This window comes from Oryctolagus cuniculus, chromosome 1, assembly GCF_051225735.1.
Source record: "Oryctolagus cuniculus isolate XC-2025 breed Fujian yellow rabbit chromosome 1, ASM5122573v1, whole genome shotgun sequence".
Classification (NCBI taxonomy): domain Eukaryota; kingdom Metazoa; phylum Chordata; class Mammalia; order Lagomorpha; family Leporidae; genus Oryctolagus; species Oryctolagus cuniculus.
The window spans coordinates 118914084-118928423 of record NC_142867.1 but is presented as its reverse complement, the minus strand read 5'-3'; the positions used below and the strand labels follow the sequence as shown (position 1 = coordinate 118928423).

The 14340-nt window shown below is 42.1% G+C and overlaps 1 protein-coding gene across 3 annotated transcripts in view; it reads right to left on the bottom strand.

Moving 5' to 3' along the window:
* The window catches only part of STT3A (STT3 oligosaccharyltransferase complex catalytic subunit A), a 31625-nt gene that overhangs the window by 4722 nt on the left and 12563 nt on the right, over positions 1-14340 (bottom strand). For all 3 annotated transcript variants that reach the window (XM_008259704.5, XM_051848207.3, XM_002708666.6), the window contains 9 exons: positions 13868-13974; positions 12301-12465; positions 9649-9829; positions 8747-8902; positions 4252-4343; positions 3149-3304; positions 2718-2906; positions 1909-2025; positions 1689-1791 (listed from right to left, as the gene is read on the bottom strand). In XM_008259704.5, coding sequence (XP_008257926.1) covers positions 1689-1791; positions 1909-2025; positions 2718-2906; positions 3149-3304; positions 4252-4343; positions 8747-8902; positions 9649-9829; positions 12301-12465; positions 13868-13974 — 1266 coding nt within the window. The remainder of the gene's footprint in view (positions 1-1688; positions 1792-1908; positions 2026-2717; positions 2907-3148; positions 3305-4251; positions 4344-8746; positions 8903-9648; positions 9830-12300; positions 12466-13867; positions 13975-14340) is intronic.

Genomic DNA, 14340 nt, shown 5'->3' with positions numbered 1-14340 from the left:
CTGTGGGACAGCCTGATGTTGTGCACCTTCCAATGGGATGCAACCCAAAACTCAGGGTGCTGCTTATGCACTATTCTTGCTGCAAAAAAGGCTGTCTGAATCTAATTGCTCCCGCAGACCAAACACAGGAAACAGCTCAAATACCACAAGGAAACATCCAGAGAACCCCAGGGCACAGGACACACGCAGCATCAGCCAGGACTCTTCAAGTGACTTAAACACACAACCAAACACAGCATGTGCACCTTAACTGGATCACAGTGTTGGAAAACTCAGCCACAGAAGACTTAAGCCCTTTGGGGAAATGTGGCTATGGACTGGACGTTAGGTGATGTTAGAGATTTATGATTAACTTTCCTGGGTGACTATGTCAGAGAAAGTCCTTATTCTTAGGATACTTAGCTAATAGGAAACGCAACAGAACTCTTAACTGACATTAAGATCCCCAATCTGGGTACACTGGTTTGTGATTTGACTTTGGGCTACAGGAAAAAAACTATCACTTCTTGGAAAAAAAAAAAAAAAGGTGGCTGAAGTTTTCACAGAAAAATGCCAAGGAACTCTTCACCACAGACAGTCCTTCTCTTTCACAACAATGTTCTGACTTATTCCTCTCATCAAACAAGGGCAATTTTGCCTGAGTTTTGATGGGCAATGATTAGGCATCCACCATATAATTCTAACTTGACTCCTTTTCACTTCTTTTTGTTTCCTAATCTAAAAAAACTCTTTAAATGGCACCCTCCCATCTTTCTTCAGTTAAAAATGGAAAACACGGCCCAGTGCTGTGGCACACTACGTTAAGCTGCAGCCTGCAATGCCAACATCATATATGGGCGCCAGGTCGAGTCCCAGCTGCTCTACTTCTGCTCCAGCTCCCTGCTAACATGCCTGGGAAAGCAGTGGAAAATGGCCAAAAGTGTTTGGGACCCTGCACCCACATGGGAGATCCAGAAGAAGCTCCTGGCTCCTGGCCTCAGTTCTGGCTATTGAAGACATTTGAGGAGTAAACCAGCAGATCTTTCTCTCTCTCTCTCTGCCTTTAAAATAAATCTCTCAAAAAAAAAAAAAAAAAAGGGAAAGAAAAGTAAACACACTGCCTTGACATGGTTAAATCCCCAGGAGCCTCAGTTCTTCAGGAATGGATTAAACAGCTGGTATTATCACTTACAACAGTGTCTTGACCTTGATAGAGTTCATGATGAGAAATAAAGATTATATTTTTTACTCTTTTAATTCCCTGTTTCCATGAACTTTTTCAAGTTCCCCATGTATGTTTTATATATATGTATATGTATATACATATATATATACATATATATACACACACACAGATATATATGTGTGTGTATATAAAATGTTTATAAGCTGGCAGATAATTATAAGGTTTAAAGCCAGTACAGATAAGCTAATTAAGTTCATTTTCACAAGCCTCATGTTCTTTGTGTTACTGATTGTAGAATTATTCCTATGTCTTTAGATAATTATAGCATATCTACATCAGAATTATTTACATATACTTGTTGAGAAAAAAAAAAAAAACAAACCTCAAACCTCATTAAAAATACTTAGGAGCTTCCCAGATCAGAAAAATATCCTAAAGATATTAGTAAAAGAACAGAAAATTAGCATCTACTTATTTACTTGGAATTTATGCCCTGCAGCTAGAATAAAGTCAAGTACATTACCATCAGAGGAATACCCAGTGAGGCCTCCAAAAATGACCAACACATAGCTGACATCAAGCTCCCTCATGATTTCATAGGCTTTTTCTTCTGTGGATGCCATTGCCTATGAAAATAAATGTACAATTCTCAGAGAAAATCTCAAGTCAGATAATCCCCTCATGGAGGAATATTTCCCAATAGACATGGCAGACCAAACAGTCAAAGGATCCCTTCATCTTACCTGCCCTACTCGAGAAATATGGGTATTATTCCATGTGTTGTTGTCCACTAAAATTGTCCGATTTGCCATAGCTGTAATCTGGTAGCCGTAATCCCACCATGACATGACCTTTGCATCCTGAAAGAATGGGAAATGGAAATAACTGACTTCTCACTGCCTCTAAAAACCAGAAGCAAGAGGAGTACAATGGCACCTTTGATCTGATAGTTTTAACCAATTTCTAAATAAAGTGATTCATGCTTAAATGAAAAATAAATCTGAGGATTTGTTCTACCATTTACATACAATCATGAAATCTTAGCACAAATTATATACAATCTAACATTGCAATATTTTTACATCAGATCACTTTATATAAACAAGTACAATGGAATGGAAAGTGTGAAAGATTATGCAAAATAGAAAAAAAAAAAGCCTAGTACTATTAGAGAACTAAATAATCTATTGACAATATCACAAAAATACCAGCCATGGGAAACAATGGGCAAGGACTAACAGATTCTTAGTTTTAATTTCTAACAAATCAGACTCAGAAATGCTATTCCCAATAGCTACTGTAAAGGAAATCATTTCAGATCCTCGAAAGGTATAAATTAAAATGTTAGAGGTAGCCAATGTCTAGACAATTATCAGTCAGGATCACTATAGAAGACATCCCTGAACTGAATGGAGACTGACCTTTAAGACTTACTCAATACTAGGATTCTAAAATTCCAATTTCTCCAAGCTTCTCACCTATTTGAAAGTTATATGATTCTCTAAATATCAAACGTCTTCCCTTCCCCACAGTCCCACTGCTCCAATTTTACCTCTGGAGTATTGTGACGAAGCCAATAATACGCTTCTCGGAAGTCATCAAAAATGATCCTACTGCCATCCCCACCCCGGGCAGACAGCACAATGGAGGGAGAAGAGTAGGCCTCACTGGTCACCCAGGTTGAATGAAAGGTGTAGGTAATGAGAAAGAAGGCCATGACCAATATCATCCCACTTGCCACCTAAATGAGAAAGAATTATGTGGTAAACCATACTACATTTGCGCAACATATGACAGCTGCTTACACACAGTCAATGTAGATATGATGGATCAAAGTAAGTCAGGGGCTACATGCATCAATTCTGACAACTTATGATAGTGCTCTATGTTACTCCCCAAGTCAAACACAGACACATACACACACACACACACACACACACAAACAGCTTCCCAAAATTCTCCTTAGCATTACTTAATTCTCACTTCATTCTTAATAGGGTATGTAGAATCCTGTTGCTTCTTGCTCTTCTTGTCTGGACGACTTATGTCCAGATTCTTCATATATGTGGATAGCACCTGGGAAACTCCAATGCCAGAAAGAATGCACATAACAGGCGCCAACACCAACATCAGACGCACCTAAAAAACACAAGAGGTATGATCAGTCTAATCTGTGTTTTATAGATAACAACCTACTATTATATCATGATATCAATTTAGGGATTTTTATTAAACATGATTTTTCAATGAAAATGGAAAACACTTGATAGAGCTACAGAAGTTATGTATTTCTTAAACTTTGTTTCAGTTATATACAGCTGTATATGTGTGTTTGTCCTGAGTAACGACAGGACATAAATTATATTTACTAACTGTGGCTTGAAATCAAAAAGAGTAGAAAAAAATATTGTTTTATTATAATACATACACTTCCTCCTAGCACTAGAGGCCAGCATTGCAGTGCAGTGGGTAAAAGGACCACCTGCAATGCCAGCATCCCATATGGGTGCCAGTTAGTGTCCCAGCTGTTCCAGTTCCAACTCAGCTTCCTACTAATGGCCTGGGAAAAGCAGTGAAATATGGTTCAAGTGTTTGGGTGTCTAACACCATGTGGGAGACCCAAAATAATTTCCTGGCTCCTGGCTTCAGTCTGACCCAGTCCTGGCCACTGTGACCATGTAGGGAGTGAATCAGCGGATAGAAGACCTTTCTGCCTCTCCCTCTCTCTAAATCTGACTTTCAAATAAATAAATATTAAAAAAAATCTTGCATTGGATATTATTCCCAGCCTTCATGAAAAAAATATTATCTTCCTTTTTGAGACACCCAGGGTCACATTCTCCAATGAAGTGCAAGAGTAGCTTTCTAACACAAAGCCATGAATCCAAGAAAGTTGAATGCCAATCCCACAACCAGAATGTGTGTCTTACACGTTCCTGGAAAGGATCAACAACAGGCAGCTCTATAATTCAGCCCTTCCAGTGCTCAGAGGGAAGCACTGGCACAATCATCAGTACTTTCTGAATCCTATCAGGCAGAAAAAATTAGGGGTTGAAAGGTTTGCTAGGACTGAGAGCATTCCTCACCATCACAGCTGAAAAGTACATGCTGGTCACACCATACATGATGATAAAAATCCGGGCATCAGACAGGTTGCTAAAGCAGTAATAGAGGCCAACTACAAAAGAGGGAAGAAAAGTAAGCAGCTGAGCCCTGTCCATAGGAACCTACAAGGGAAAGTAGCTTCATTATACGGATAATTCCACACATTTAACTCGGCAATTCCAGTTCCAACAATGTAGCCTAAAAAAAAAAATCATAGAAATTTTCAAAGAATGTTTACTACAGCACCCTTTAAAATAGAAAAAGATGGGGCCAGCATTGTGGCGCAGAGGGTTAAGCTGCCTCTTGCAATACCGGCATCCCATTTGGGTACTGGTTCAAGTCCCAGCTGTTCCACTTCCCAACTAGCTCTTTGCTAAGGTGTCTGAGAAGGCAGTGGAGGATGGTCCAAGTGCTTGGGCCCTGCACCCATGTGGGAAACCTGGAAGAAGCTCCTGGCTCCTGGCTTTGGCCTAGCCCAGTTCCGGCCATTGTAGCCATTTGGGGAGTGAACCAGTGGATGGAAGACCTCTCTCTGTCTCTCCCTCTCTCTCTCTCTGTAACTTTGCCTTTCAAATAAAAATAAAATAAATCTTAAAAAAAAAAAAAAAAAATCTGGGCCAGCACCGTAGTTAAGCAGGTTAAGCCACTGTCCACAGTGCTGATATCGCATATGGGTGCCAGTTCAAGTCCCAGCTGCTCCACTTTCAATCCCACTCCCTGTTAATGTGTCTGGAAAAGCAGCTGAGGAGAGCCCAAGTGCTTGGGACCCTGCATCCACATGGGGAACTTGGATGCAGTTATTGGATTCTGCCTTTGTCCTGGACTGGCCCTGGGCATTGCGGCCATTTGCAGAGTGAACCAGTGGACAGAGATCTCTCTTTGTCTCTCCCTCTCTCTCTGTAATTCTGACTTTCAAATAACTAAATCTTTAACAAGTAAATAATAGAAAAAGGTTAGAAACAACTTAAATGTCTAACAGTAAGGAGTTGATTATAGTATATTTATAAAATGGAATCTATTTTGATTCCAACTCCTATTAATGAGCATATTGGGAGGCAGCAGGTAACAACAGCTCAAGAGACTCAGATTGAGATCTACGCTCTTGGTTTCGGGCTAACCCACCCGGAGTCGTTGTTGTCACTTGGGGAATGAATTAGTGGATAGATCTTTCTTTGCCTTTCAAATAAAATGAAAATAAATAAACATTAACTAATTTTTAAACTTGTTTTTAAAAAGATTTACTTTTTTATTTGAAAGTCAGAGTTACACAGAGAAAGAAGGAGAGGCAGAGAGAGAGAGGTCTTCCATCTGCTGGTTCACTCCCCAATTGGCTCCAATGGCTGGAACTGAGCCAATCGGAAGCCAGGAGCCAGGAGCTTCTTCCGTGTCTCTGACACAGGTACAGGGGCTCAAGAACTTGGTCCATCTTCTACTGCTTTCCCAGGCCATAGCAGAGTTGGATCAGAAATGAGGCAGCCAGGACTTGAACCAGCACCCACATGGGATGCCAGCACTGCAGGCAGCAGCTTTACCCATTACACCACAGTGCCAGCCCTTCAACTATTTTTAATAGATCACTTTTTTAAAAATAGAATTTATCAGGGCAGCACTGTGGGGAAGCAGGTTAAGCCACGGTCACCAGGTTTGAGTCCTAGTTGCTCCACTTCCGATCCAGCTCCCTGCTAATGGCCTGGGAAAGCGGTAGAAGAAGCCCAAGTTTCTGGTTCCCTGCTACCCACATAGGAGGCATGGAAGAAGTTCCTGGCTCCTAGTTTTGGCCTGGCCCAGCCCTGGTTATTGCAGCCATTTGAGGAGTGAACCAGCAGAAAGATCTCTTTGTCTCTGTTTCTCTGTCACTCTGTCATTCAAATAAGTCTTTAAAAAGGGGGGGGGGGGGCTAGCACTGTGGCATAGCAGGTAAAGCTACCACCTGCAGTGCCAGCATTCCATATTGTTTCCAATTCCAGTCCCAGCTGCTCCACTTCCAATCTAGCTCCCTGCTAGTGTGCCTGGGAAAGCAGCGGAAGATGGCCCATTTCCTTAGGTCCCTGCACCTACAGGAGAGATCCAGATGAAGCTCCACACTCCTGGCATCGGATTAGCCCAGCTCCAGCCATTACAGCCATCTGGGGAGCGAACCAGGGGGTGGAAGACTCTCTCTCTCTCTCTGCCTCTGTCTCTGCCTCTCAGTAACTCTGCTCAAATAAATAAATAAAAAGAAAAGAAAAAACGAAATACTATCACATGAGACACAGGACCATTTGCCTTCTTAACATCTTTTCATAACTCTGTATTTTCTTTTTAAGATTTTTATTATTTATTTGAGAGAGAGAGAGAGAGAGAGGGAAAGACAGAGAGAAAGGTCTTTTATCCACTGGTTCAGTCCCCAAATGGCTGCAACAGCCTGAGCTGAGCCGATCCAAAGCCAGGAGCCAGGAACTTCTTCCAGGTCTCCTACATATGTGAGGGGCCCAAACACTTGGGTCATCTTCTACTGCCTTCCCAGGCCATAGCAGAGAGCTGATCAGAAGAGGAGCAGCCAGAATACAAACCAGCACCCTTATGGGATGCCAGCACAGCAGGTGGAGGCTTAGCCCACTATGCCACAGCGCCAGCACCCACTTCTGTATTTTAAAAAATTTTTAAATGCTATATCTTATATATTTCTATAAATATATAGAAGACTATATATATAAATATATAGAGACTATGATTCCTATGAAGTTACAGAAATCAGAGGGGGATAAGCTACATAATCCTATTCTATTCAATAAATAACTGGATAGAGTGGGCACCTGGCCTAACAGTTAAGATGTCACTTGGGATGCCCATAGCCCATACTGGAATGCCCGGGTTTGAGTCAATGCTCCGCTACTTCTGATCCAGCTTCCTGCTAAGGTATACCCTGGGAGGCAGCACACAACAGCTCAAGTGCTTGGGTACCTGTGCTTCTCAAATGTTTTAAAATAAATATATAATTGATGGGGCCAATAGTGCAGTGTAGCAGGTTAAGCCACCACCTGCAGCACCGGCATCCCATATGGGCACTGGTTCAAGTCCTGTTTGCTCAACTTCCAGTCCAACTCCCTGCTAATGTGCCTGGGAAAGCAGTGAGGGATGGTACAAGCGCTTGGGCCCCTGCACCCATGTAAGAGATGCAGAAAAAGCTCTTGGCTCCTGGCTTCAGCTTGACCCAGCCCCAGCTGTTCTGGCCATTTGGAGAGTGAACCAGAGGATGGAAGTTTTCTCTTTCTCTCTCTCTAACCCTGCCTTTCAAATAAATAAAATAAAATCTTTAAAATAAATACATAATTGAATAAACGTATAACTAAAACATTAATAGTGGCTAGAGGGGGCCAGTGCTGTGGCGTAATGGGTAAAACCTGCCACCTGCAGTGCCTGCTGCTCCACTCCCAATCCTGCTCTCTGCTATGGCCTGGGAAAGCAGTAGAAGATGGCCCAAGTGCTTGGGCCCCTAAACTCTCACAGGAGACCTGGAAGAAGTTCCTGACTCCTGGCTTCAGATTGGATCAGCCCCAGCCATTGCAGCCTTTTGGGGAGAGAATCAGTAGATGGAAGCCTTCTCTTTGCTTCTGCCTCTCTAAAACTCTACCTTTCAAATAAAAAAAAAAATCTTTAAAAAATAAAATAAGTGTCAAGAGATGTGTGGTGAGAACTGCAATTTTTCCTTTTTTCATTTATACTTACATATATATTTTTACAATATACAAATTATTTTCACAATGAGAAAAAAATGCTATTTTATAAAAAAAAGATCGTTAACGTTGGTAAATTCTAATGTATGTGGATTGGCCAGGTAACTTAGGGAAGAGGCTTCAGCAGCGCCCATTTTGGAACTTCAATGTTGCCATGAAGTAAAATGAGGTGAAGGGAGAGGACTGGGGCCAGCGCTGTGGCACAGTGGGTTAAAGCCCTGGTCTGAAGAGCCGGCATCCCATATGGGCACAGGTTCAAGTCCTGGCTACTCCACTTCCAATTCAGCTCTCTGCTATGGCCTCGGATAGCAATAGAAGATGGCTCAGGTTCTTGGGCCCTTGCACCCCCGTGGGAGACCTGGAAGAGGCTCCTGGCTCCTGGCTTCAGATCAGCGCAGCTCTGGCCATTGTGGCCATATGGGGAGTGAACCAGCGGATGGAAGACTTCTCTCTCTGTCTCTACCTCTCTCTGTAATTCTCTTTCAAATAAATAAAATAAATATTTTTTAAAAAAAGCAACCTGAATAAAAATCAGAGTTGAATTTTAACTTATAACATAAATGGGCAGAAAAACGGAGGCTCTAAACTTGCCCATATCTATAACCATTCAACTTCTAGTCTGCTTTAAATGTTAGAAAAATATGCTTAACCTTCCTCTTTATGACACAGGTCAAAAACATGGATAAGGGTAGTTCACATACTTGAAATCAAGTGGAAATTCTTATGATGAAATACACTTAAGAACACAAGGCAGACAAACCTGGAAACATGAAGACGAGGAGCTGCAAGTCAAAATAGTAGGAGGACCAGGTTGTGGGCTGATGCTCAGATACAGATGCAATGATGGGGATGTTGTTCTTAGCATAAGAAGGATCCAGCAGTGAGTAGAAACGGCCCGTCCAGGGAGATATTTTTCCTGGCAGCATAAAGGCAATAAAATTACTTCACAGACAGTCCTGAAACAAACGAACAACTGATCCTGGTTAATGACAACATCCCAAATTAATGAGATTCTCAGAGACAGAAAAGGACTAGGCTTTTGCTTAAATGCCACCAATACTTAAGGAGTTTTACTCCTTCCCTTCTTTCCAACTTGACAGTGCTTTCATCAGCACAGTCAAGAGGATAAAGTCAGGCTGCACATAAATTCAGAGGACAGAGGTAGAAATGCCAAACGGAAGGCTTTAGGTGAAATCTGGTCGGACCAAGACCAACTCTAGAGAAGGCCAAGTCAACTGTCCTCCGGCCCTGCTCTGAGTTGGCCAATGCACAGAGACTTGAGCAAAATCAAATTAGCCTCTGAGAAGGAGAAGTGCGAAAAATGGATAAGTAAAAGTACAGCATGATTTAGTTCCCATCGGATTAGACGGGTGCCACTTTGTAGAGTATAATAAACAATATAAGGATTTCTACCACTCAATCAGTAGGAAATATAAAGAAGGGAAGATTACTAAGGTAAGGTACAGCCCTTTCACCAGCTATGACTAAGAGCTACTCTAACTAGACACTCTCTGCTGTGCTGGGCTGACAAGTGGATTAGATGTTAAAAAGTAGGACATCATGGGCTTGAAATAAACAGACAAACAGGAAAGAATCTTCTGTGGTCACAAAATACTTTCTTTCCAGAGTTATACAGTTGCACTGAATGTGAGCCTTCCCTACCTGTCAGCATGAGGAGAGCTCCCACAGTGAGAAGGACAAAGCCCACCAAGGAGATGACACTCCGGAAAAGAACTTCAAATTGCTGTGGGTTCAACTTGCTGCGCAGGTAATCCACAAAGGCATGTATCTGGCAGAGGCCAAAGACCCCAAAGGCTGCCATGTGCTCCGACGAGAGGACAGGCTGCAGGGGAAAGCAAATAGATGGTGATAATATTCAGGGAAAAATCAGTGAGTCCAGCCCAGAACTGCTTTATCCTGATCTAGTTCAGGCCAAAGGGTCAAATGAGTTCTGAGGCCCCCAAAGAAGGCAGGGCCAATTTAGGGAGGGGTTCATTCACCTGCCACATTTTCTAAAGGATATTTCAGGAGTGCCTAAGAACACACCATACATCATCATAATCATTTCCTTAATATAAACTGCAACTTCCCCTGAATTTCCAGTCATTCAAGGTCCAATACAAACACCATCTCTTCCTAATCTGCCAAACCCATCACTCTCCACTATGTTCCTCAGCACTTCAGATCTCTTCTAGCACTTCATCATGCTTTGCTTTAGATTAACAGTTCTCAAACTCTAGTGGCTATCACAGTCAGTGGGGATGTTAAGACAGCATGCAGAAAATTGATTTAGAACATCTCTTAATTCTTGAAGGCAAACTATTTCACCCCCATCTTTAACCTGTGTTACAAGATTCAGCTGGTTAGAAAAATCTTTATATTTGCAAATACAATGGCAAGTGGTTTGTTTCTTCTTCTAAATTCTTTTTTCAGACACACAAAGCAGGAAAAGGCCCAAAACAAATAAGAATGAGATTATATCACTAAACAAATCTGTGCTTAAGAATTTGGAAACTGAGGCTGGCGTTGTGGGCAAAGTCACTGCTTGCGACGCCCACATCCCATATGGGTGCCAGTTTGAGTCCCGGCTGGTCCACTTTAATCCTGCTCTCTGCTAATGGCCTGGGAAAAGCAGCGGAAGATGGCCCAAGTCCTTGAACCCTGCAACCCATGTGGGAGACCTGGAAGAAGGTTCTGGCTCCTGGCTCTGGCTTCAGCCTGGCCCAGCCCTGGCCATTGCGGCCATCTAGGGAGTGAACCAGTGGATGGAAGCACACACACTCTCTCTCGCTTTCTCTCTGTAACTCTGCCTTTCAAATAGTTAAAAATAAATCTTAAAAAAAAAAAATAAAAAGAATTTGGAAGTTGTATTTTAAACTGGTAAGATATTGGCCATAAACTCTTCACCAACCTATGTGTCTCCCCAAGCAGAAGCTCTCTGGATTCCTAAATGTCGACAGAGATTGGGCAAAAACTCTGGAAACTCACTTTAGATCAGTTTGGACTATTTGTCCATGATTTGGCATATTTTGTTCACAGACAAGAATATTTATTTAATGACATCAATATCTGAGTACCAACTAAGCTTATCATTGTATTTGGGCTTCACTTTTTTGAAGTTCTACCACAGTTATTAGTAGAGGTTTATTCTTTCTTTTGAACCTTGATGCAGATGCTTTTCCAAGAACATCTGTAAAAAACCTGTCTGCTGATCTATATGCCCATATAGCACACTTTGTGTTCTCCTGGAATCTTCACTGCTAATTCTATCTACCAGTGGCTTCCTTCAGCTAAGCTCTGCACTCCAAAGCTGAGACTGATGTCCTGCCAGTACAGAATCTACAGAAGTAATTTGAATGAAAACCGAATCTTGATAGCAGGAGACAGCTTCCTAATCTAGACGTGGAATCAGGGTTTTGGTTGGAAAGTACGGTGAAGGAGGCCTGCAGTGCCAGCATCCCCTGTGGGCACTGGTTCAAGTCCCAGCTGCTCCACTTTTGATCCAACCCCCTGCTAATGGCCCTGGGTAAGCAGCAGAAGATAGCCCAAGTCCCTGGGCCCCTGCACCCATGTGGGAAGATGCTCCCGGCTCTTGGCATTGGCCTGGCTTAGGCTTAGCCGCTAAGTTGCTGCCATTTGGGGAGTGAACCAGTGGATGGAAGACCTCTCTCCCTCTCTCGCTCTGTAACTCTACCCCCCCCCCCAAAAGAGACTGTCTTAAGGACTGGAACCATAATTTTGCTTTTTTATATTTCCTAGTCATTAGCAAATTGCATGTACTAGGCAATCAATAAAGAAATATTTGCTAACCTCAGAATAATGGTTCTACTTTCATGAGAATTCTAATGGGAAATCACATATTATTCTGATTTAATAGCTGTTCGTATACCCTACAGAGTGATGAGGTTAAAAGGTATGTACTTTGCTTCCTGAAGGGCTTGCACAAAGTCCTCAATCTAAACATGGGGATCCACTGCTATTAAATTAGGTCACTGGAATTACAAAAGATGGGAAAACACAGTTTTGAACACTCACATCAACACAGCTCAAACAAAATATCCCTCCACCTCCCATAAACTTAAGCCAAAGTAAGAGTCACTGAGTTCAAACCTACTGGAACAAATATATTTTAACCTGGTCCTGGAAGCAGATTGTAATGATCAATACTTCTGTTGCATCAGTTAACACAAGCAGTCCAAGATCAGAGCTGTGAACATGTCTTACTCTTCTTAAAAGAACCCAAGATCAATCAATGTAGTTGGAAATGGCTTAGAAAAAATAGAAGCTAAAAACTGCACTCAGTCTAGGGCTCACCTGGAAACCCACAAAGGAGATCTGCATGGAAAGTATGGTACCCAGGCAGTAGACGGTACAGTAGGCCACGTAGATTCGATGGGAGAAACGGCCTGTGAGCATCAGCACCAGGACGTGGAGCGGGATCAAGTTGATCAGGAACACATAACCCCCCCATGAAGAGACCTACAGCAGGAGAGAAACAACAGTCCCTCTGAGCACTCCTCCTCAGACCACCAGCAGTGTACCTCAGAATGTCACCTGTGGCCTTTTTAAAGAGCATCTCATAATATTAACTATAAACTTTAACTTTACCAAGTAACTTAAAAAGTTTAAGTTTAAGTAACTTTTTAAGTAGGAAAAAAAAATTCAAACTTATTACTGTATCTCAGTCCTGCTTCCTTGTGGCTACTGATGTCATGATCACATAACAAAAGTACCCAAGTCTCGGGTAACCTAGATGCAATCTAGTATAAAGTCACACAAAGGATTTAGGGATACATAAGCACACAGAAGTAGTTAGGGGAAACACCTGAAGTATAAACATAAGATTGAAAGGAAAAAATACAATAAAGGGGCCAGCATTGTGGCTCAGCGGGTTAAGCTGCCACATGCAACACCAGCATCCCATATCATAGCTGTGGTTCAGACTGGGTCCCTACCACCCATATAGGAGAGTTGGATGAGTTACTGGCTCCTGGCTTTGACCAGGCCCAGCCTTGATCATCACGGTGATTTGAGGAGTGAACCAACAGATGGAAGATCTTTCTCTGTCTCTCTCTATGCCGCTATGCCTTCCAAATAAAATAAATATTTAAAAAGAAAAAGAAAAAATATATTAGATGGAGAAAAATTTTAGGGGAAAATATCAGAAAAGAAAGTTGAATGGGGCCGGTGTTGCGGTATGGCAGGTTAAGTTGCTACCTGTGATGCCCTGGCTGCTCTATTTCTGATCCAGCTTCCTGCTAATGCACCTGGGAAAGCAGTGGAAGATGGCCCAAGTACTTGGCACACACATGGGAGACCTGCATACAGTTCCAGGCTCCTGCAGCCATTTAAGGAATGAACCAAGTGGATGGAAGATCTGTTTCTCCCCCTTTCTCTGTAACTCTGACTTTCATATAAATAAAATAAAGCTTTAAAAATAGGGAAAAAAAGTTAGTAAATTAGGGCCAGCATGGTGGTATAGCACATTAAGCTGTCACCTGCAATCCCAGCATCCCATATGAGTTTGATCCCCATAGCTCCACCTCCAATCCAGCTTCCCACCAATGCGCCTGGGGAGGCAGCAGAAGATGGCCCAAGTACTTGGATCCTTACCACACACATAGGAGACCCACACGGAGTTCCAGCTCCTGGCTTTGGTGTGGATCAGCCCTGGCCATGTGTGGCCTACTGGGGAATAAAACAGTGGATGGAAGATTTTTCTTTCCATCACATTCTGTATCTTCCTCTCTCTCTGTAATTCTGCCTTTCATATAAATAAATAAAATATTTTTAAAAGCAAGAAAGTTGGTCAACTAATTAATATCCAGAGGAAATAAGAGTATTCAGGGAATTTTAAAATTTAAAAATATAGAAAAGTTACCATATAGAAATAAGCAAGGGCACACTTGGCTGCCCAATAGATAGAACCAGTCTTTACTGCCTTGATCCACATGTAGTAGGTAAGCAGCATACAAAAAATGGCAATCCCTGCAGAAAAAACACACCAAAAATTAATGAAGAGGTCATCATGCTAGCACAGTGGCTATAAATATGGCTCTGAAATGGACAGCCTGGATTCATACCTCAGGTTCACTATCAGGTAACAGTGTAATTGGAGACAAATCATTTTACCTCCCTTTCCCCAGGGTCCCATAAAAAGGAGTCTGTAATAGTATGTACTTCATTACACTGTTGTGAAGACAAATACAATTAATGCATGTAAAGCACTTAAAACAGTACCTAGCATATAGTGAGCACTCAGTAAATGTTGGTTATTGTTATTTTTGCTCTTTGCAGGCACTAAATCCCCTGTTAACCTGGTCCTAAAGATATCCCACACCACCATGCACCACC